Source organism: Coregonus lavaretus (assembly GCF_964263955.1).
Source record: "Coregonus lavaretus genome assembly, chromosome: 1".
NCBI classification, from domain to species: domain Eukaryota; kingdom Metazoa; phylum Chordata; class Actinopteri; order Salmoniformes; family Salmonidae; genus Coregonus; species Coregonus lavaretus.
The window spans coordinates 44682658-44705980 of record NC_139988.1 but is presented as its reverse complement, the minus strand read 5'-3'; the positions used below and the strand labels follow the sequence as shown (position 1 = coordinate 44705980).

The window sequence follows — 23323 nt, the reverse complement described above, 5'->3', positions numbered from 1 at the left end:
GGTGGATAGGTCTGCCAAAAGATATTTCTAGTTTATCGAAAAGGTTGTGGGCTGAAGGCGTGTGAAGATTGCGTGTGGGATTAAATGTTGTTTTTGAGGGGTTCGTTTCGTCGCTCTGTCGTTCGAGGGATATGAGGCACTTCTCCACTTTCATCCGGGAGGAGACTCATCAGCAAACAGTCCCTACGGGACGCGGACGTGACTATGTTTTCATAACGCTAAACGGGATGAATTTTGTTATTTATTAGTTTATTGGAGATAAACAAAGTCCTCATTTCTAAAAATTGGTCTTACATTGTCACTTAAAATAGCTTTGGAGAGTACACATTTTTGTTGAACGAACGTGGTGGGATGCTTGGATGTGATGGAGAGAGTGAGGTAGAGTGAGTGCAAGGCTCGTTTATCACCTAACTTCGGCAAAATGAAATCGCTCTTCTACAGCCGCTTCTTCATTCTCCTGCCCTGGGTCCTCATCGTCATCATCATGATCGATATTGACACCAAGAGGACATCCGTCCGAAGTCCAGTCCTGGGCCGCGCAGGGGGCGCACAGCGACACGACCGAACAAGACTTCCTCGGGCCAACCGTTCTGCTCTACCGGTAATCTACGCCATCACCCCGACCTACAACCGGCCAGTCCAGAAAGCTGAATTTACCCGGCTCGCAAACACCTTCCGCCAGGTTCCTCGCTTCCACTGGATCGTAGTGGAGGACTCGAGCGTGCGCACAGAGCTGGTGGCGCGCTTTCTCGCCCGCTCCGGGATGCCATACACACACTTGAACATCTTTACGCCCCGCCGGTTCAAACGGACCGGGATGCCTCGTGCTACTGAGCAGAGGAACATGGCTCTGTCATGGCTGAGGTCGCATCGCTCGCGGAATGACGCGGGGGTAGTATTCTTCGCAGACGATGACAACACATACAGTCTGGAACTGTTTGAAGAGGTAATAAATCACATTAATGACAGATAGGCTACATGGCATGTGATGTCATTCACACACAGACCAAAGCTTATCAGTTTGCTAATATAAGGGTCTTCAGATAGCCTATGTGTGCAATCAGACAACATATTGAAATGAGCCTAGGATATCTTCAAGGGCTAACTCTGGTCCTTGAGGGCCACTGTGTCCAGGCACTGATTCTGGATAGAACAAAAACCTGTGGTTTTGCATCAGCAGTTTTTCTCTTGTTATGGCAGCTAAAATGTTTTAGATTGGTAAGTTAGCCTAGTGGCCAGCTATCTAAACTTGGCGAAAAACTGACCGTGGGGCCCACATTGATCATCAGATATCATATTAAAAACTGCAAACATTGGTCTCCACCCTATGGCAAAATGTGTAGAATTGCAGGAAATTAGCTGTAAAACCGCACATTTTTCTCTCCGCCCCACAAAATATGTTGTAGAAATTAGTTATAAAATTGCTAAATCTTCTCTCCGCCCCATGGCAAAATGTGTAGAATTGCAGGAAATGTACTCTAAAACTGCAAATTTTTCTCTACGCCCCACTGATATTATTTTTTATTGCATGAAATTAATTAGAACATTTCTAAATCTTCTCTCCGCCCCATGGAAAAGGTGTAGTATTACAGCAAACTTGCTTTAAAACTGCAACATTTTCTCTACGCCCCATGGCAAAATGTGTAGAATTGCAGGAAATGTACTCTAAAACGTAAATGTTTTCTCTTCGCTGTCAAGAGGGTGCCCTTAGGTTTTTAACCTAAATGTAATTTAAGATTTAAAACTGCTAAATAGTCTCTCTGCCCTATGGGAAAATTTGTAAAATTGCAGGAAATTACATTGAAAAATAAAAATACATTATCGGATTTGAAGAGGGGGCCTTTAAAATGTTTTTTTTCCCCATGGCCCAAGACTTGGTTAGTCCAGTCATGTCCTGCAACAGTCATAGTAAAAGTCCTTGTATGCTATTTTTATTGCACTCTAAAGTCAGAGCTGTGTTATGATTTTGAGGGGGTCCCTGATGAATGTGCTATCAAAAAAGGGGTCCCCGGCCCCAAAAAGGTTTGGGAAGGTCTGGCTTAAGTTACGATTTGGGGAGATAAACTGAGCCTAAATATGTGTCGAATGGCAATGTCTAGCCGCAGCTCCAAAATAGGCCTGTGTAAATATCAGTTATTTGATTGGCTGATAGTCAGCCTGCTCTCCCTACCTTATCCAGGTCATTACAGAACTCCTCTCCATGGTAATAGTCTGTCATAGTTTGGTAATGATCTGTCGTATAGTGATAATAATGTGACATATAGTGGTAATAACCTGTCAAACCTGTTATACTGTTGATTTTAGTATTGCACTGATAGTGCCGCTGTCAAACAGGCAAATTTTTTCATAAAGACGTTTTGTGTCCAGAATAAATAATATAGAGTTAGAACACATTAGAACTGAATTTGTAGACAATTAGTAAAAACATTATGAAGAGCCTATTAATGCATAATTAATAACATCCTATTCAATTCTCTCACAATACCACCACCATTCAATTACTACTGAGTGAGTGAGTGATGTCACTATAGGCTTACTGATTTTAGAAGAGGTATTTGATCATCCTAGACGCGATGAAACAACACCTGAAATAGTTTCAGTTTTTTCTCTCTTCTGTATTATTTCTGAGTTCAAGAGGAAGCCAGCCGGAAACGCTTTGCACAAAGACAGATCATTGGATGTTTTCTCTGTTCTCAAGCAATAAAAAGTCACGGCTCGGTGCAATTCATTATGTGTGCGAGACATTCCGCCAAATTTGCTGCCCCGGAATGGGGTGTCAGCAAACAGAGCCGTGCACATCATAGCCTAGCCTACCTCTCTCCTCTCCCCACTCACAGCCAGGCCAGATGGGCAGTGGGGAGTCGTGAGCTAGCGCTAGCAGTATAACTGCAGCACCATAGCCAATACTGAATGGCTCCAAAGTGTTTAGCTAAACATAGTCTGTCAGCCAGTCTGCTGTCAGAAATGTGCATTGGTCTGACTTTAAAATTACTGCAACCAGACAGCTTGTCAAATAAACCTGTTCACTCAAAGGCTTGAAGGAAATGGCAGGCCTATTGGCTTACCAATGACTACATGTGTAGAAACAACTTGCTGAAATGAGAATACTATTAATTGGTGTGGAAGATAGGCCTACATATGTGACAAGAATTGGACTTGAAATACACTGACACATTGTCAGGACAAATTCAATCAAGAGCCATGGTTTCAGAGTGTACAGTAGGCTCATTGAAAGGGCACAAAGGAACTGCAAGAAAGAACGAAAGAGCAAAATCCAATTCCATCAAACCAATGTGAGCAATTATCATAATTACATACTGGATAGTTTTCTTCTCTCTGGGAGCTAAAGCAAAAAGGAGAGAATCTCACAGAGAGAAATTGTCCGTGTCTGAGTGGATGGAGGGGAGAAGGGAGAAAGGGAAGGGTAGAGTAGTGAAGAAGATAGAGGGGTGAGAAAGGTGGAGGAGGTGATAGGGGTGATGAACGTAGAACAGGGTGTGAGAAAAGGCATTTGATTTTATACTAGCTCTGGTTACTCGTTACTGGCACACCTTTTCTAATCTCCCTCTCTTTCTCCTCTCCAGTCCCAAGCCCCTCAACCCCTCCCTCTCTCTTTCCCTTATTTGACAGCCTTGGGTAATATGAGCAACTAGTTCTCACAGTTCTCAGAATTAGACGTTCATCCATGTTTCTCAAACGTCAAATTTCGAGGTTGTTCCAAATGTCAAATTTTTAACTGTTTAAGGTTACGTTTAGGCATTAACTCCACATATTTAAGGTTAGGCATTAACTCCGAATGGTTAAGGTATGGTTTGGGATAGGCTTAAAACTAAAATATCAAAAACAACTTTATATCACTGGATTTGAACTTGCAACCGTTGGAATCAGATGCTTATGCCCATCTGCCATCCCTGTCCATAATGCACTAGCAAAACCGAAACCTACTTGAAGGTAACAGCGCTCACTGTTGCCCCTAGTGGCCAGTTTCCACGTAATCTCCAGACGTCCTCAGACATGGATGGACGTCGAATACTGACTTGTATCACGGGTGTCCTGGCTGAATATGAGGGGGAGGGGTGTGTCTCTTTGTTAACAACAGCTGGTGCGCGATCTCTAATGTAAAGGAAGTCTCAAGTTTTTGCTCGCCTGAGTTAGAATACCTCATGATAAGCTGCAGACCATACTATTTACTAAGATAATTTTAATATATATTTATTTACCACCACAAACCAATGCTAGCATTAAGACCACACTCAACAAGCTGTATAGGGCCATTAGCAAACAAGAAAATGCACACCCAGAGGTGGTGCTACTCATGGCCTGTGATTTTAATGCAGGGAAACTGAAATCAGTTTTACCAAATTTTTACCAGCATGTCACCTGTGCAACTAGAGGCGACAAAATTCTAGATCACCTTTACTCCATACACAGAATCGCATACAAGGCTCTCCCGTTGACAAATCTGACCATAACTCCATCCTCCTGATTCCTCCTTACAAGCAAAAACTCAAACAGGAAGTACCAGTGACACGCTCAATACGGAAGTGGTCTAATGAAGCGGATGCCTAGCTACAGGACTGTTTCGCTAGCACAGACTGGAATATGTTCCAGGATTAATCCGATAACATTGAGGAGTTTACCACAAATGTAACCAGTTTCATTAATAAGTGCATCGACGACGTCGTCCCCACAGTGACCACACGTACATATCCCAACCAGAAGCCATGGATTACAGGTAACATCCGCACTGAGCTAAAGGCTAGGGCTGCCGCTTTTAAGGAGCGGGACTCTAATCCGGACACTTATATGAAATCCTGCTACGACCTCCGACGAGCCATCAAACAGGCAAAGGGTCAATACAGGACTAAGATGAAATCCTACTACGCCGGTTTATGATGCTTGTTAGATGTGGCAGGGCTTGAAAATTGTCACAGATTACAAACGGAAATCCAGCCGCAAAGTGCCCGGTCACGCGAACCTACCAGACAAGCTAAATACCTTCTTTGCTCATGTCGAGGCAAGCAACACTGAACCATGGATGAGAGCACCAGCTGTTCAGGACGACTGTGTGATCTCGCTCTCCGTAGCCGATTTGAGTAAGACCTTTAAACAGGTTAACATTCACAAGGCCGCAGGCCAGACGGATTACCAAGATGCGTACTCAGAGCATGCGCTGACCAGCTGGCAAGTGTCTTCACTGACATTTTTAACCTCTCCCTGTCCCAGTCTGTAATACCTACATGTTTCAAGCAGACCACCATAGTCCCTGTGCCTAAGAACGCCAAGGTAACCTGTCTAAATGACAATCGGCCCAAGTTGCTCCCCTCCTCAAGATACCAACACTCGACTCATCTGACGTCAAAAACTATAGACCTGTATCCCTTATTTCTTTCCTTTCCAAAACACTTCAGCGTGCTGTCTCTGATCAACTTTCTTGTTATCTCTCTCAGAACGATCTTCTTGACCCTAACCAGTCAGGCTTCAAGACGGGTCACTCAACGGAGACTGCACTTCTCTGTGTCACGGAGGCTCTCCGCACTTCCAAAGCTGACTCTCTCTCCTCTGTTCTCATCCTCCTAGATCTATCCGCTGCCTTCAACACCGTAAACCATCAAATCATCCTCTCCACCCTCTCAGGGCTGGGTGTTTCAGGCTATGCACACTCTTGGATTGCATCCTACCTGGCAGGCCGCTCCTACCAGGTGACGTGGAGAGGATCTGTGTCTGCACCACGTACTCTCACTACTGGTGTCCCCCAGGGATCGGTTCTATGCCCTCTCACTTCTCTCTATACACCAAGTCACTCAGCTCCGTCATATCCTCACATGGTCTCTCCTATCATTGCTATGTGGATGACACTCAACTACTTTTCTCCTTCCCCCCTTCTGACACCTAGGTGGTGACACGCATCTCTGCATGCCTGGCAGATATCTCAGCTTGGATGTCGGCCCACCACCTCAAGTTCAACCTCGACAAGACGGAACTGCTCTTCCTCCAGGGGAAGGCCTGCCCGCTCAAAGACATCTCCATCACGGTTGACAACTCCACAGTGTCGTCCTCCCAGAGTGCAAAGAACTTTGGCGTGACCCTGGACAACACCCTGTCATTCTCTGCAAATATCAAAGCAGTGACCCGCTCCTGCAGGTTCATGCTCTACAACATCCGTAGAGTATGACCCTACCTCACACAGGAAGCGGCGCAGGTCCTAATCCAGGCACTTGTCCTCTCCCGTCTGGACTACTGCAACTCGCTGTTGGCTGGGCTCCCCGCTTGTGCCATCAAACCCCTGCAACTTATCCAGAACACAGCAGCCTGCCTGGTTTTCAACCTACCCAAGTTCTCTCATGTCACTCCGCACACTCCATTGGCTTCCAGTCTAAGCTCACATCCAATACAAGACCATGGTGCTTACCTACGGAACAGTAAGAGAAACTGCTCCTCCCTACCATCAGGCTATGCTGATACCCTACACCCCAACCCAAGCACTCCGTTCTGCCACCTCAGGTCTCTTGGCCCTCCCACTCAGCCCAGTCCAAACTCTTCTCTGTCCTGGCACCCCAATGGTGGAACCAGCTTCCCCTTGAAGCTAGGACAGCAGAGTCCCTGCCCATCTTCCGAAAACATCTGAAACCCTACCTCTTCAAACAGTATCTTAAATAATCCTCCTCCTCACCTCGACCCCCCCCCCCCAAAAAAACAACAACACTTAACCAGCACTTGCACTTGACAGCCCCAAACCCATCCCCCCTTCTAGCTCTGACTCTACTGATAGCAACATTGTTGAGGAAAAATGTACTTTCTATGCCTGTGATATGTGGTTGTCCCACCTAGCTATCCTAAGATGAATGCACTAAAATGTAACACTCACATCTGTAGCCATGAAATGCTTTGAATGGCTGCTCATGGCTCACATCAACACCATCATCCCAGACACATACCGCCCCAACAGATCCACAGATGACGCAATCTCGATTGTACTCCATACTGTCCTCTCCCACCTGGACAAGAGAAACACCTACAGTATGTGAGAATGCTGTTCATCGACTACATCTCAGCGTTCAACACCATAGTGCTCTCCAAGCTGACCCTCAACATGGGGGCCCCTCAGGGGTGCGTGCTTAGTCCCCTACTGTACTCCCTGGTCACCCACGACTGCGTGGCCATGAACGACTCCAACACCATCATTAGGTTTGCTGACAACACGACGGTGGTAGACAAATGTATTAAAAACAAAAAACAGAAATACCTTATTAATAGAAGTATTCAGACCCTTTGCTATTAGATTCGAAATTGAGCTCAGGTACATCCTGTTTCCATTGATCATCCTTGAGATGTTTCTACAACTTGATAGGAGTCCACTTGTGGTAAATTAAATCGATTGGACATGATTTTGAAAGGCACACTCCTGTCTATATAAGGTCCCACAGTTGACAGTGCATATCAGAGCAAAAGACTAGTCAGGATCGAGGGAAAGATGAACGGAGCAAAGTACAGAGAGATCCTTGATGAAAACCTGCTCCAGAGTGCTCAGGACCTCAGACTGGGGTGAAGGTTCACCTTCCAACAGGACAATGACCCTAAGCACACAGCCAAGACAATGCAGGAGTGGCTTCGGGACAAGTATCTGAATGTCCTTGAGTGGCCCAGCCAGAGGCCGGACTTGAACCCGATCTAACATCTCTGGAGAGACCTGAAAATAGCTGTGCAGCAATGCTCCCCATCCAACCTGACAGAGCTTGAGAGGATCTGCAGAGAAGAATGGGAGAAACTCCCCAAATACAGGTGTGCCAAGCTTGTAGCATCATACCCAAGAAGACTCCAAGCTGTAATCGCTGCCAAAGGTGCTTCAACAAAGTACTGAGTAAAGGCTCTGAATACTTATGTAAATGTGATATTTCAGTTTTTTTTACAAATTAGCAAAATGTTCTAAAAAATAGTTTTCACTTTGTCATTATGGGGTATTGTGTGTAGATTGCTGACCATTTTTATTTATTTAATCAATTTTAGAATTAGGCTGTAGCATAACAAAATGTGGAAGAAGTCAAGGGGTCTGAATACTTTCCGAAGGCACTGTACTCACTGTGACCTCGTACCCCTGCACATCGACTCAGTACTGTATATGTTATCATTCCTTTTTCGCTATTCTTTTTCTATTTTTCTCTCTGCATTGTTGGGAAGGGCCCGCTAGTAAGCATTTCACTGTTAGTCTACACCTGTTGTTTACGAAGCATGTGACAAATAAAATGTGATTCGATTTATTCCTGCAGCCTGTCCTCTCCCATTTCCTTCCTTCTTTCCTTTTCTATACTCTTCCCTCTTTCCCTGTGTCCTCCTTTTCTCCCTTTTCTCATGTACTACCCCCTGCTCCCTCTCTCTCCCCCCCCTCCTCCTCCCTGTCCTTGTCTATTCCCTCAGGAGCAGTGTGAGTCTGTCTAAATGCTGGCATTGTCTACCCTCCAACCCTGAACCCACCCCACCCCCAGCTGGTTTGAAAGGATGGAGACAGAAACAATGCCCTTAGAACACAAACACGCACACACACGCACACGCACACACACACGCACACACACATGCACACACACACACACACACTTTATTATTCACGCAGACACAGCAAACACACCTCCATCCCCCACACAAACACATCATGCATCATTGCATCACAATTTCATAACCTCTTAATTTTCTCTCCTCTAATTTGATTTATTCTTTTTTTCTCCCTCTCGCTCTCATTGCTCCCGCTATGCATATTAATGACACATGGAGAAGGCTTGATTAAAATCCGAAAGAGAATTGGAGCACTCAATGAAATGACAACTTCTTTTCTGGGGGAGAAACACATTTATAATGGATTTATAATGTATCATTAAAGTCCCATTGTATATGCATACACTTCATATATTACCTCTGTTAATATGGCGTAAACAAAGGCAGCCTAGGCATTCACTGACTAAGTTGCTACTCAATATTAGATAGATGACATGGCTGCATCTCAAATGGTAACCTGCTGTATTCCTGTATTTCCCCATTCCCCTGGCTCTGGTCAAAAGTAGTGCACTACATATGGGATATGGTATCCTTTGAGGTTTTACCATTTTCTCTACCACTCAGCCAGATGATGCCTCTGGACAGCACTTCCCTTTCAGATAGAGACCAGGAACTCCGCTACTGTGTCTCACTCCAATTTATTTCAATAATGGGCTCTGGTTACCTCCATGTCCCAAAACGCTATCAAAGAGCCAGTGGATGTTATAGGTCACAAAAACAAAAACATTTGTATCTTCTCTCCATCCACTTTTATAGCTAGAATTCTCTGCAGAGGGATTCTGTCTGAAGGGTATTGATTAACTCGGGTGTTAGAGGTTGATGTTGGTCTTGACAGTCTGGGTCTATGCCTGCAGAGGCTGGAGCTTTTAGTCAGTCTTTACAGTTCCCAGGTCTTCCTGTGCTTTTCCTTTGAGGCGCTAGTCCAATTGAACATTTATCCTTCTTTCCTCCCTTCCTTGAAGTAATCACTGATCTGTATGTGATTGGATAATTGATACCACAGTTCTTTCATTCCGCTGCTCTCATCGATCCTAGTCTCTCAGATTAACGTATGACTCCTACCCCCATAGGCACTCCTGTAGATCTGAAAGGATCAGAGAGAAGCAACACTATGATAAATGTTTCACCTTGCCTTCTGATAGGCTGGGTGGAATTTCCACTATATTGCTCACAACTATCCAATCATGTCAGACCTATAGGAGTGCCATTTTAAACACCTGAACCATACCTTAGTCTCCATTAATTGGAGGAATTATGCATATCCAAATGAGGCACAGGAGCTGGACAAAACCTAATTAGAACCAAATGAATGTCCACTCATTTTTTGCTGCTCCCTAGTGTCATCTATATGATTCATCCACAACAGTCTTCATCAGGCTACTCAGATTAAAAACCCATCAAAGACCATTACAGGTGGAAAAGATGCTGTACCACAAAGCTAAAATAAAGGCTACACACAGGAGCAGAACACAGTGAGTGAACGGACACTCACTCTCTTTTCATTGCCGTTTTTATAGACCCGACCAGAAGCCTTTGGAAAAACAACTGTAGCGGAAACAGAAAGGGGGGAAGTGTTATAGCGTCACGCAAGGTCAAGGGGCATAGCATTAGAAGAGCGGGATTCAAAGATGTGTGCATCACTCAGGAGTAAAGGGGGAGAGGGAGGGAGAGAGGGAGAGAGAGAGCTTTCCCATCAGTCTGTTGAGTGCTGGGAGTAATACCTCACCTTGGAGGATAATGGCACTGAGTCTAAAATGTTTTATGAGATTAGAGAACACATTGGAGCTTATTTTCATGTCATCTTACCATATCACTGGTTCCAATTCAAGTGCCAATGCCATTTAGCAAACTCCAGCCATTTACATTTGTTGGATAACATGAAATTAGAGCTCTTTGGCCACGAACACCAGTGGTGGGTTTGGCGTCAAAATAAGGATGCATAAGCAGAATATAACCCCATACCTACTGTAAAATATGGTGGTGGATCTTTGATATTATTGGGCTATTTTGCTTCCACTGGTCCTGGGGCCCTTGTTAAGGTCAAACCTGGTTGCCTCTACTAGGAGGCGGAAACTTGGCCACAAGTGGATCTTCCAGCAAGACAATAACCCCAAGCACACATGAAAATCCACAAAGAAATTGTTAATTGACCACAAAATCAACATTTTGCAAGGGTCAGTCTCTGGACTTGAACCCCATTAAAAACCTGTGGTTTGAATTGAATTGGGCAGTCCAGAAGCGCAGATGAAGGATATCAAGTATCTGGAAAGATTTCGTATTGAGATTTCGTATTGTTCTCCAATCTCATAAAACATTTTAGAAAAAGGCTCTGTGCCGTTATCCTGGCAAGGTGAGGTATTAAAAGGTATTGAAAACAGGGGTGCCAATACTTTTGACCCCTATCTTTTTGAGAGATAAAAATAATTACTTGTTTTTGAGCATACAATATAGCTCAGTATATGTATTATTTGTTTTATACAGTCTTTTTTGCTCATCTTAATCAAGGATGCCAATAATTTTGGACTTGACTTGACACGCACATGCCTACGCACGCGCACACACGCGCGCACACACACACACACAGGGCTGTGAATTAAACAGACATACCCTTCAGGTGTTCCACACTCCAAGGCTACACACTTCCCCACACACAGTCTGGCTCTACCCTGCTCCCGGTTGTGTGTGAATTAATTCACAGTGAAAATGTACCCAGGTCTTGTTCTACTCTGCTATTTCATTTAGTGTAGAATCCAGTGAAGCAAGGAGTCTAGCCAAGTTTATTTTCCCCTTTTCAGATTTAATCAGACATCTCAGCTTTTCCACAAAAGCTAATCAAAAGGGCACCATAGCGCTCTCCCAGAAGTTTGGTTGGTGCATAAAACCCGGAAATTCAGATAAGCAAAAAGGTGTGATGGGTCTGCACTCAAAAAGATGTTGCGTAAAGCTTACTTCATTAAAAAAAATGTTTTATTCTTATCACTGCATCAGGGATAGCGTACACAGACGTTTGCAGGTTTCTTCAGTGTGTAGGTACAAATATTTTTCTGTGAAAATAATACAAAAGAGTGAATATTTTTGAGTGCGGACCCATCACACCTTTTGGATTTTCCATAAAATAAATGTGGTTGTTGATCAACTTCACAGCTTTACCTTTTTTTAGGTGGATAGTTGTACATATGGACACATTTCAAAAGTCTAAAACAGCCTTCTTGTCTGCTATCCTCTATCTACACTGATATGAAAGAGCTGGACAAGCCTGGAGCAAATTCACACCAAGAATCTTATTGCTTTGACGTCTCCTGTGTTTTTGGATCAGTGTGTCTGTCTGTGTGGCCCATGGGGCTTCTGTGTGATCGTGTTTGTGTGTCTAACTCTCTCTACCTCTCTGTTTCTCTAGATGCGTTCAACACGGGGTGTGTCAGTGTGGCCGGTTGGGCTGGTCAGTGGGCGGCGGTACGAGCGTCCCATAGTGGAGAAGGGCAAAGTGGTGGGCTGGTACACTGGCTGGAGGCCTGACCGCCCCTTCGCCATCGACATGGCAGGTAAAGCGCATTTACTGTAGTTAGTCATCTACGGTAGAGGAACAGACCCCAGTGGTTCCCTTTCAGTTGATCAACTCAGCTATGGGGAGTTCGCGCGCTAGCGCCCTCTACTGAAGAACATTAGAATCATGCCTGACAAGGCCAATGAACACCGTGCCTCACCGGAAGCCTTGCTTTTCACAGGTTAAACTCGAGGCACGGATTAATTCCTTAAATTCTTCTTCTCTTCAACTTGAGCTCAGCAGAACAATTCACACATTGGATTATGTAATTTATCAGGCTTTGCTCCAACTTAATTGTCCCACATAAGAAGGGCGTGCTCATCCTTCTGCACATCGTGTGTTTAAGTTTGGTAACTATACTAAACAAAAATATAAACGCAACATGGAAAGTGTTGGTCCCATGTTTCATGAGCTGAAATAAAAATCCCAGAAATGTTCCATACGCACAAAAATATTACTTCTCTCAAATTGTGTACACAAATTTGTTTACATCCCTGTTAGTGAGCATTTCTCCTTTGCCAAGATAATCCATCCACCTGACAGGTGTGGCATATCAAGAAGCTGATTAAAAAGCATGATCATTACACAGGTGCACCTTGTGCTGTGGACAATAAAAGGCAACTCTAAAATGTGCAGTTTTGTCACACAACACATGCAACAGATGTCTCAAGTTTTGAGGGAGCATGCAATTGGCATGCTGACTGCAGGAATGTCCAACAGAGCTGTTGCCAGAGAATTTAGTGTTCATTTCTCTACCATAAGCCGCCTCCAACGTTGTTTTAGAGAATTTGGCAGTACGACCAACCGGCCTCACAACCGCAGACCACGTGTAACCACCAGCCCAGGACCTCCACATCTGGCTTCTTCACCTGCGGGATCATCTGAGACCAGTCACTCGGACAGCTGATGAAACTGTGGGTTTGCACATCCAAAGAAGTTCTGCACATACTGTCAGAAACCATCTCAGGGATCTCATCTGTGTGCTAGTCGTCCTGACTGCAGTTCGGCGTCGTAATCGACTTCAGTAGGTAAATGCTCACCTTCGATGGCCACAGGCACCCTGGAGTAGTGTTTCCTCTTCACGGATGAATCCCAGTTTCAACTGTACTGGGCAGATGGCGTGTGGGCGAGCGGTTTGCTGATGCCAACGTTGTGAACAGAGTGCCCCATTGTGGCAGTGGGTTATGGTATGGGCAAGCATAAGCTACGGACAACGAACACAATACATTTTATTGATGGCAATTTGAATGCACAGAGGTACCGTGACGAGATCCTGAGGCCCATCACGTTTCAGCATAATAATGCACGGTCCCATGTTGCAAGGATCTGGACACAATTCCTGGAAGCTGAAATGTCCCAGTACTTCCATGGCCTGCATACTCACCAGACATGTCACCCATTGCCTGGGCTGAAGCATGCAAAAACTTCCCTAACTCAACCCGGTTGCTGTGCACTCTGTCGCCAGCTAAGGGCGAAGTGAGGCGACTTGAAGGGAGAGGGCAGTCGGGTCAGTGAGCACTCCCTGCCTGCCGCTTGTGCCTGCCTCGGTCAAGCAACATTCACCTTTCTTCCCAGACTTGGTTGATGATCCAATCTTATGTGGACAGGATCAGGCTAGCTAAACAGCGCTGCATAGCGTGCTAGCCAGGTTAGCTGACTTTTCAAGGTGAGCTAGCTATCTAGCGTACTGCCACTGGCAATTCCTACCTCCCATGGTGGAATTGTTTGTGTAGCTCTCTCTCGTTTAGCATACGTAGCGTTCAGTCGCTTGGTCATTCTAAACAGACCGTGCTGCATTCAGAGAGATTCTCGAGACCGAAGGAAGACGCCATGCTGTGTTCTTTGGCTAGTTCTTTGCTGGCAACGGGCTAGGCTAGTGCTAGCCCACGGGGATAATGCAGGTAGCTGGGTACTGGCTTAGCAAGTCTAAGAAGCCGTATGGCTGACGTCGGCCTTTGCTGGAGTTTGGCTACATTGGGTACATTGTCGGCCATTGCTGGAGCTCCCGTACCCATAAAAGGGCCGGGCTTCAGGCGTATGAGGCGCTCTCTGTCCAAAAGAGGGCACCCCTCCCCATAGGTGGCATATTACTGGGATTCATTGCTGATTCCTCCCTGTAGCTCAGTGGTCCCTTTGAGGTGCTTAGTGATACAGGTTATGGACTCGGTAGGTGGTTGGCAATCATGCTATTATCCCACACACAGTCTATGTGGTTCTTATGAACTCCAAAATGAGCTGTCTGTCTCCTGCTCAACGCGTTTCATTCCTGGGAATTGGATTCAATTATGTATCGCCCTGTCTGTTATCACAGATGGGGTACATTTTTCAGAGCTGTCTGTCCCTTTTTCCAGCTGGGTTACAAGGTGCAGTGTCACCGGTACCTATGACTGGTGGGCATGATAAAGTTTTTTTCTGGGTCTATTTACATGCATACAGGGGCTTTTCTAGCTTGAAGGTGTGTATGCCAGCTATTTCAGCGTGTCATGTGGGAATTGATGGTGCCACTCCAGGGGCTCATCCCCTGGCAGTGCAGTTTTTAAAAGGTATGCGGAGTCTTAGGCCGGTTTCTAAACCCATTGCGCCCACTAGGGATTTAGGCGCAGGTAGCCTAGGGCGGCAGGTAGCCTAGCGGGCCAGTAACCGAAAGGTCGCTGGTACTAATACCTGAGTCGACAAGGTGGAAAATCGGTCAATGTGCCCTTATGGCTGGGGCAGGAGAGGGTCGTTAGGCAGCGAGCAGATTGTGTAATACGCAGGTATGGCAGGTTTTTCTGTTGGGTTGGAACTCTGGGTGGTTTGCCGTAGGCCATTTCATTTGGTGTCAGCTGGAGTCGGCTAGGGGCGTGATTTCATGTCCCCGTAGCTGTGTTGTACCGAGTTGACCAACTGAAAGGGAATGTACAGTTAGGACTATAACTACTGTTCTCTGAAGGAGGGAAACGAGGTACAACATTTGTTCGGACCCGTACCGCCCAGTTCTGGGCTCGGTGAAGAGTGGTACTGAATTGAAAGAATGAATCCGTGCCTCGTATTTATCACCTGTGGAAGGCGGGGCTTCCGGTGAGGCACAGTGTTCAATGGCCTTACATTTTTACATTTTTGTCATTTAGCAGACGTTCTTATCCAGAGCGACTTACAGTTAGTGAGTGCATACATTATTATTTTTATTTTTTCATACTGGCCCCCCGTGGGAATCAAACCCACAACCCTGGCGTTGCAAACGCCATGCTCTACCAACTGAGCTACATCCCTGCCGGCCATTCCCTCCCCTACCCTGGACGACGCTGGGCCAATTGTGCGCCGCCCCATGGGTCTCCTGGTCGCGGCCGGCTACGACAGAGCCTGGATTCGAACCAGGATCTCTAGTGGCACAGCTAGCACTGTGATGCAGTGCCTTAGACCACTGCGCCACTCGGGAGAAGGCGCGATTCAAATGTTCTTCAGTAGAGGGCCGTAGCGCACAAACTCCCGATAGCTGTGTTGTGCCTCGTTTCCCTCTTTCAGGAAACAATAGTTATAGTCAGTTTGGAATGCGGCCCGACTTGGTGGTGTAAACTGCTCCACACTATTAATGGCCTTTTGTGTTTGGGGTGAGGAGTGGGAGACTGTTTTTGTTCTCTCTCTAAAAGGGTCAGTCAGGGACAAGCTTCTAAGCACATTTAAAAGTAAAATGGGATGCCGTGATGCTGCTCACCACTTCAGCCCTCTCTCTCTCTTTCCCTCTCCTTCTCTTTCTCCTCTCTCTCTCTTGCTCTTTGCACAAAACAAACCCATCTAGTGGCCCCCTAACCACACACACTAACACTCAAGCGTGCACATGCTCGCACTTGCAAACGCACGCACAATAGCCCCCTTTAATCACTATACATCTGATGTAGAATGGGCAGTGTTGAGCATTGAGTAAATTGCAGCTTTTGCCTCAATAACTTGTATTGTGGTATTGGAGGCTATTGTTAGCAGCCAAGTGAGCCAACTAAGCTGTCCCATCTCTACTCCATCTCATTTAATGGGCCACAATTGGAACAGAGAATGAGGAGATGGTTTAGTATTCTTCTGGTGCAGGCACACACACAATTCTGTAGATCTCTGCCAGACACATGCACACAGAGCCCTGCCCATCATTGTCTTGGAGTGGAGCTCTCACCTGAAGTGGATTTTGATAGGGCAAATGTTTTTATTTTACCCTTATTTTACCAGGTAAGTTGACTGAGAACACATTCTCATTTACAGCAATTTTCCTACAGCTCTACACAACATACTGCACATTTTCAAAGGGAAAGGAAATGATAGATTTCTTCCCCATTTAATACAAAATAAAATTGATTGCGTATGTCTTCACACCCCAGAGTTAATACTTGTTAGAAGCACCATTGGCAGCCATTACAGCTGTGAATCATTTTGAATAAGATTCTACCAACTTTGCACAACTCTTAGTGCAACATACTCTATATCCATTGCTTTTGTCGATATCACTCAAGCTCATCCATTCTGTTGGTAACAAGGACGTTAAGTACTCCTGCAAGACAAAACAGCAAAGAAATGGGCTCTTTGTCCTAAATTAAAATCTACAGGATTAGGTCAAATCCAATACAACAAAACTCAGAGTGAAACCCTGTGTATTTTCTAGGATTGTGGTGGCAGCATCATGTTATGTGCAAAGGGTGTGTAGACTTTCACTACTTTACATATGATGCATAGAAACAGAACCATAGAGAAAAGGAAGCCAGGAAAGGAAGCTGGATGAAACTATTGAGACAGAAACTGCACTGACAGGCAGGCATTGCTAACAGATGCACGAATCTTCATACCATTTTAGCTGCAGGTTAAGAGATGTCTATCTTATAATGGCTTTCATACCCATCTATCATACCTGGTACAGCTTCTGGGCTTTCACTGTGGTATCACTTATTTCTCAGTAATATGCCTGATAGAACTGACCCAATAGGCAGATCTCACTGGACTAACTCAGACACTGCGGAGCTGTGTGTGTTAAACTGGTGATTACAAAATACAGGAAATACACAACACAATCTCGGACATGCGCATAAACATGCATGCACACTCTCACACGCAAACACTTATACAAACAACCTCACAATCTCTCAGTGGAGTAGTAGGATACCCATGTGAGTAGAGTTTGGGCCTAGAAAACAGTGTGCTCACTGGAAACGAGGAGGCAAGGACACATAATATGCTATTCCATGCAGCCATTAGCACACCCCATTCCCAGTGGTATGGCACATACACTGAGTGTACAAAACATTAGGAACACCTGCTGGAACCCCATGACAGACTGACCAGGTGAATCCAGGTGAAAGCTATGATCCCTTATTGATGTTACTTGTTAAATCCACTTCGATCTGTGTAGATGAAGGGGAGGAGACAGGTTAAAGAAGGATGTATAAGCCTTGAGATATGGATGTGTATGTGTGCCATTCAAACGGTGAATGGGAAAGAAAATATTTAACTGCCTTTGAACTGGGTATGGTAGTAGGTGCCAGGCGCACCGGTTTGAGTGTGTCAAGAACTGCAACGCTGCTGGACTTTTCACACTCAACAGTTTCCCGTGTGTATTAAGAATGGTCCACCACCCAAAGGACATCCAGCCAACTAGACACAACTGTGGGAAGCATTGGAGTCAACATGGCCCAGCATCACTATAAAACACTTTTGACACCTTGTAGTCCATGCCCGACAAATTGAGTCTGTTTTGAGGGCAAAACGCAATATTAGTTAGGTGTTCCTAATGTATTGTACACTTAGGAGAGTGATAAAGTGCTGCATCAGATGACCTGGTCTCCACAATAATAATATGCCATTTAGCAGACGCTTTTATCCAAAGCGACTTACAGTCATGCGTGCATACATTTTTTTGTGTATGGGTGGTCCCGGGGATCGAACCCACTACCTTGGCGTTACAAGCGCCGTGCTCTACCAGCTGAGCTACAGAGGACCACAATACCATACCCCGACCTCAACAATACCCCGACCTCAACCCAATTGAGATGGTTTGGGATGAATCGGACGGCAGAGTGAAGGAAAAGCAACCAACAAGTGCTCAGCATATGTGGGAACTCCTTAAAGACTGTTGGAAAAGCATTCCAGGTGAAGCTGGCTGAGAGAATGCCAAGAGTGTGCAAAGCTGTCATCAAGGGTGGCTATTTGAAGTATCTCAAATATAAAATATATTTTGATTTGTTTAAAACTTTTTTGGTTACTACATGATTCCATATGTGTTATTTTATAGTTCTGATGTCTTCACTATTATTCTACAATGTAAAAAATAGCTCCTCTCAATTTCTCTCTCCTGACAGTATAGCACATCCAATGTGAGAATTACATGTAATGGTTGAGACTTACTTTTTGTATGATCCTCTAACCATGATCATAGAAGGCCTTAAACCCCCCTCTTCCTCTTCTCCAGGTTTTGCGGTAAACCTCCAGGTGGTTCTGGGGAGCCCGAGGGCGCTGTTTAAGCGCAGGGGTTCCCAGCCTGGCATGCAGGAGTCTGACTTCCTGAAGCAGATCACGAAGGTGGGAGACCTGGAGCCGAAAGCCAACAACTGCACAAGGGTGAGTGGTCTAGCCTATCACTGTTACCATGGCAACAGTGTTATTAGGTTTAAAAAAACGAGTTGTCCTTACAGTGAGACTGTTTCCATTGGTTAAACTTTCTGGGATGAAACGTTATCTCCTAATATAGCCTATTGTCTGACTGTGTCATCTCCTCATCAGTTAGGCTACCCCTCTCCCTCCTCTCCTGTGCAGCTCATGACACTGTTAGAGTCATCATCATTATCAGCCCATTAGGTTAATGGGGCCGCTGCAGGCTGATATTAATATACACCATTAGCAGGATGTGACATCATCACTTATCACCCACGGCCACATTGCCAGCAAGATGTGACATCATAGTAGGTTGCCCTTAGGTACAGATCTGGGTTAAGCTTACATTCCTCACATGCAAACCGTAAGCATCAGAGAGGAAATATACTGAACAAAAATATAAACACAACATGTAAAGTGTTGGTCCCATGTTTCATGAGCTGAAATAAAAGATCCCAGAAATTTTCCAGACGCACAAAAAGCTTATTTCTCTCAAATTTTGTGCACAAATTTGTTTACATCCCTGTTAGTGAGCATTTGTCCTTTGCCAAGATATGTCACACCTGTCAGGTGGATGGATTATCAAGAAGCTGATTAAACAGCATGATCATTACACAGGTGAACCTTGTGCTGGGGACAATAAAAGGGCACTTTAAAATGTGCCGCTTTTTCACACAACACAATGCCAACACAATGCCTCAAGTTTTGAGGGAGTGTGCAATTGGCATGCTAACTGCAGGAATGTCCACCAGAGCTGTTACCAGATAATTTTATATTCATTTCTCTACCATAAGCCGTCTCCAACGTCGTTTTAGAGAATTTGGCAGAACGTCCAACCGGCGTCACGACTGCACACCACGTGTAACCATGACAGCCCAGGACCTCCACATTCGGCTTCTTCACCTGCGCGATCGTCTGAGACCAGCCACCAGGACAGCTGATGAAACTGTGGGTTTGCACAACCAAAGAATTTCTGCACAAACTGTCAGAAACCATCTCAGAGAAGCTCATCTGTGTGCTCGTCGTCCTCACCAGGGTCTTGACCTGACTGCAGTTCGGCGTCGCAACCGACTTCAGTGGGCAAATGCTCACCTTCGATGGCCACTGGAATGCTGGAGAAGGGTGCTCTTCACGGCTGAATCCCTATTTCAACTGTACCGGGCAGATGGCAGACAGCGTGTATTGCGTTTCTCTGTGAAGGAGATGTGTCGCGCTGCATGAGGCAAATGGTGTTCCCACCAGATACTGACTGGTTTTCTGATCCACGACCCTACCTTTTTTATTTTTAGGTTATCTGACCAACAGATGCATATCTGTATTCCCAGTCATGTGAAATCCATAGATTAGGGCCCAATTAATGTTTTAGATTAGGGCCTATTGAAATTGTTGCATGTTGCGTTTATATTTTTGTTCAGTTTACAAAAAAGAGACATGAGACAAGAGAGAAGGAGGAAGGGAAGGCTAGAGGAGAAATGGAATGAGACAGAGATGAGAAAAACAGTTGATTGAGAGATACGGAAGAATGAGGAGACTTATCACTAGACACACTGGCACATGGCGCTCTGCCCACTCTGCCAACCCATACTTTGGGTGCCAACAGACTGGACTGCATGCAGGCAACCTCCCCAAGTCTCCCCAACCTCTCCCAGAACATCTTATTACACATTGGTTCTAACTAGATTCTAATCTTCACTACAGACAGGACCAGAATATTGGGTGGGGTTCGGGAGGAGAACAATGTCGACACACATTCTGCTCCCCACCCTTTGCACGCTTCGCTGGCTGCAGTATTGGTCTCGTTAGATTTGCAAAGTGGGACAATTAGCAGCCGTGTGCTGGAAATGACATGTGGAGCTGGGAATGGATAGCGCCTTACACCAAACAATCAATCACTGCATGTGTGTGAACAGACAAATTACCACCATCAACTGGGTTGGAAATAGAAGTGAGCCACTTTCCATGTACTACAGTAAAAGGTAGAACTATCAGTCTGTTCAGTCTGAAACTCTCCCTCACTTTCTCTGTCACCAGTGGCGGCTCCTGAAAAAATTCTCAGGAGGGGCAATTTTTCTGATGATTTAGGTGACCTACACACGTGCACGAGTCCGTGCACGCGATTCCAGATATCTTTACCTCTGAATAAACTGCCTTTATTATACCATATCCACCCTGTCCAAAGTCTCTACTTGGTCTCAGTTCTCCAGTAAACTTGTGATTATCAACAGTACACAACGGTAACAAACAATTGGGGGAACTCACGGGGCAGATAGTAACCACTTAAAAGGAAGCGATTCCCAAACCTTCCATAACAAAGCCATCACCTACAGAGAGATGAACTTGGAGAAGAGTCCCCTAAGTAAGCTTGTCCTGGGCCTCTGTTCACAAACACAAACAGACCCCACACAGCCCCAGGACAACAACAACAACAACAACAACAACACAATTAGACCCAACCAAATCATGAGAAAACAAAAAGAGAATTACTTGACACATTGGAAAGAACAAACAAAAAAACAGAGCAAACTAGAATGCTATTTGGCCCTAAACAGAGAGTACACAGTGGCAGAATACCTGACCACTGTGACTGACCCAAACTTAATGAAAGCTTTGACTATGTACAGACTCAGTGACCATAGCCTTGCTATTGAGAAAGGCCGCCGTAGGCAGACCTGGCTCTCAAGAGAAGACAGGCTATGTGCACACTGCCCACAAAATGAGGTGGAAACTGAGCTGCACTTCCTAACCTCCTGCCAAATGTATGACCATATTAGAGACACATATTTCCCTCAGATTACAGCGATCCACAAAGAATTCGAAAACAAACCCAATTTTGATAAACTCCCTTATCTACTGGGTGAAAAACCACAGTGTGCCATCACAGCTGCAAGATTTGTGACCTGTTGCCACAAGAAAAGGGCAACCAGTGAAGAACAAACACCATTGTAAATACAACCCATATTTATGTTTATTTATTTTCCCATTTGTACTTTAACTATTTGCACATTGTAACAACACTGTATATATACATAATATGACATTTGAAATGTCTTTATTCTTTTGAAACTTCTGAGTGTAATGTTTACTGTTAATATTTATTGTTTATTTCACTTTTGTTTACTATCTACTTCCCTTGCTTTGGCAATGTTAACACACGTTTCCCATGCCAATAAAGCCCTTAAATTGAATTGAATTGATAGTAAGGTCGCAATGACACAGAAAGCAGTTCAATGTCGGGGTACAGAGTCGCTCTCTTACCAGGATCGCGGTCCGCTCTGACCAGGGTGAAGGTGGCCGGCTCCACTTCTCTGTCCGGGACTCATCCAGCCAAGTCTCCCAGCTGTATTGGGATTCAGCTGCCAGCAGCGTTTTCATTATTTAGTCCGTTCGTAGCGGGTATGTACACGATCAACAAGATCAGTCCAAAACCAACCATTGGAAATCCATGGTTGGCAGAATGTTTGTAAACTAAGTCTACAAATTAAAAACATAAAATAACGCCGCACTGCAGGTCGCAACAGAGACGCTTCTAGCCGCCATTGTCTTAGTTACGTTCAACGTTACGTCACGTATGACGAAAGCGCGTAAGTGCAAGCCCACAGACACCCATAGAGAATGTATTGAAAGCTTTGAAATGTGAAAAAAATAGATTTTACATGACAGGCTATGAGAGACTTCTGGGCGATTTTCAACTTGACTGAAATCGCCCCAAAAACGGGCGGGGCCATTTGAAGCACGACTTTAGCCTGATTTGACATTTAGTGGCTGGCAGATCAGACGTGAACACTGATAACTGCTGTTGCCGTGATATAATTGATTAGAAAAAAAATCCCTTCCTTTTCCCGTTTGGCAGTGCGTCGCCCATATCGCCCTATTGAACAAGCCGTCCCTGTCTGTCACAGAGCCTTTTCTTGAATATTTGAACAAGCACCATTCCTTTTCACAGGGTTGGCTCTGCTATAGTGGAACCCTTGCTTTCGCCTACCCAATTATATCAGTTCCCTTGTGTGCGCACACACACTAACCCTCTCTCCCCCTCTGTCTCAGGTGTTGGTGTGGCACACTCGTACAGAGAAGGTGAATCTGGGCAACGAGCCCAAACATCGACAGGACAGTATGGTCATTGAGGTCTAAGGGACGGGATAACCAAGGAGGAATAAGCAAGCCCATTGGTCGGACAGACTTTCAGTAAGTTCTGGAACTACACTACTGATAGCACCTTGCTTGACCATAACCTTGATATGGACTACACTACGATGGACAGGACTTTGGACCAATTGCATGGATGGGAACTGCTGCCTGAATGTTGTGATTGGCTCAATGAGGTCCCCGATTCATTTGTAACTCAAAGTGGACCATAATGCACTGGGGTGACCTGTGCTTTCCCAGTGGACTCTGTTCTCGTACTGCAATATGTGGACCAGTCCCTTATGAGGGGAAGTATGTGGGCTAAACAAGACTGTGTCTGTCTGTCTGTCTGTGTGTGTGTGTGTGTGTGTGCGCGTGCCTGATCAGTGAGTATGTAAGGTCAGTGTGTATGAAACGGAACAAGATTTGTGTATGTGTTTGTGTGTCAAGGAAGTGCGAAGTAGATTGCTTGCTGGGTGCCGATGAACGGTGGCCATTCAA

General features: G+C 45.2%; 1 protein-coding gene across 1 annotated transcript; it reads left to right on the top strand.

Annotated features, from left to right (window-relative positions):
• Positions 1–421: 421 nt before the first annotated feature.
• On the top strand, positions 422–22828 carry LOC311126867 (galactosylgalactosylxylosylprotein 3-beta-glucuronosyltransferase 2-like; the record flags this gene model as incomplete). The annotated part of the gene is made up of 4 exons (XM_084158572.1): positions 422–946; positions 11945–12089; positions 18516–18664; positions 22742–22828. 4 exons carry the CDS (start codon positions 422–424, stop codon positions 22826–22828), a joined length of 906 nt encoding a protein of 301 aa, XP_084014698.1.
• Between the last annotated feature and the right edge of the window lie 495 nt (positions 22829–23323).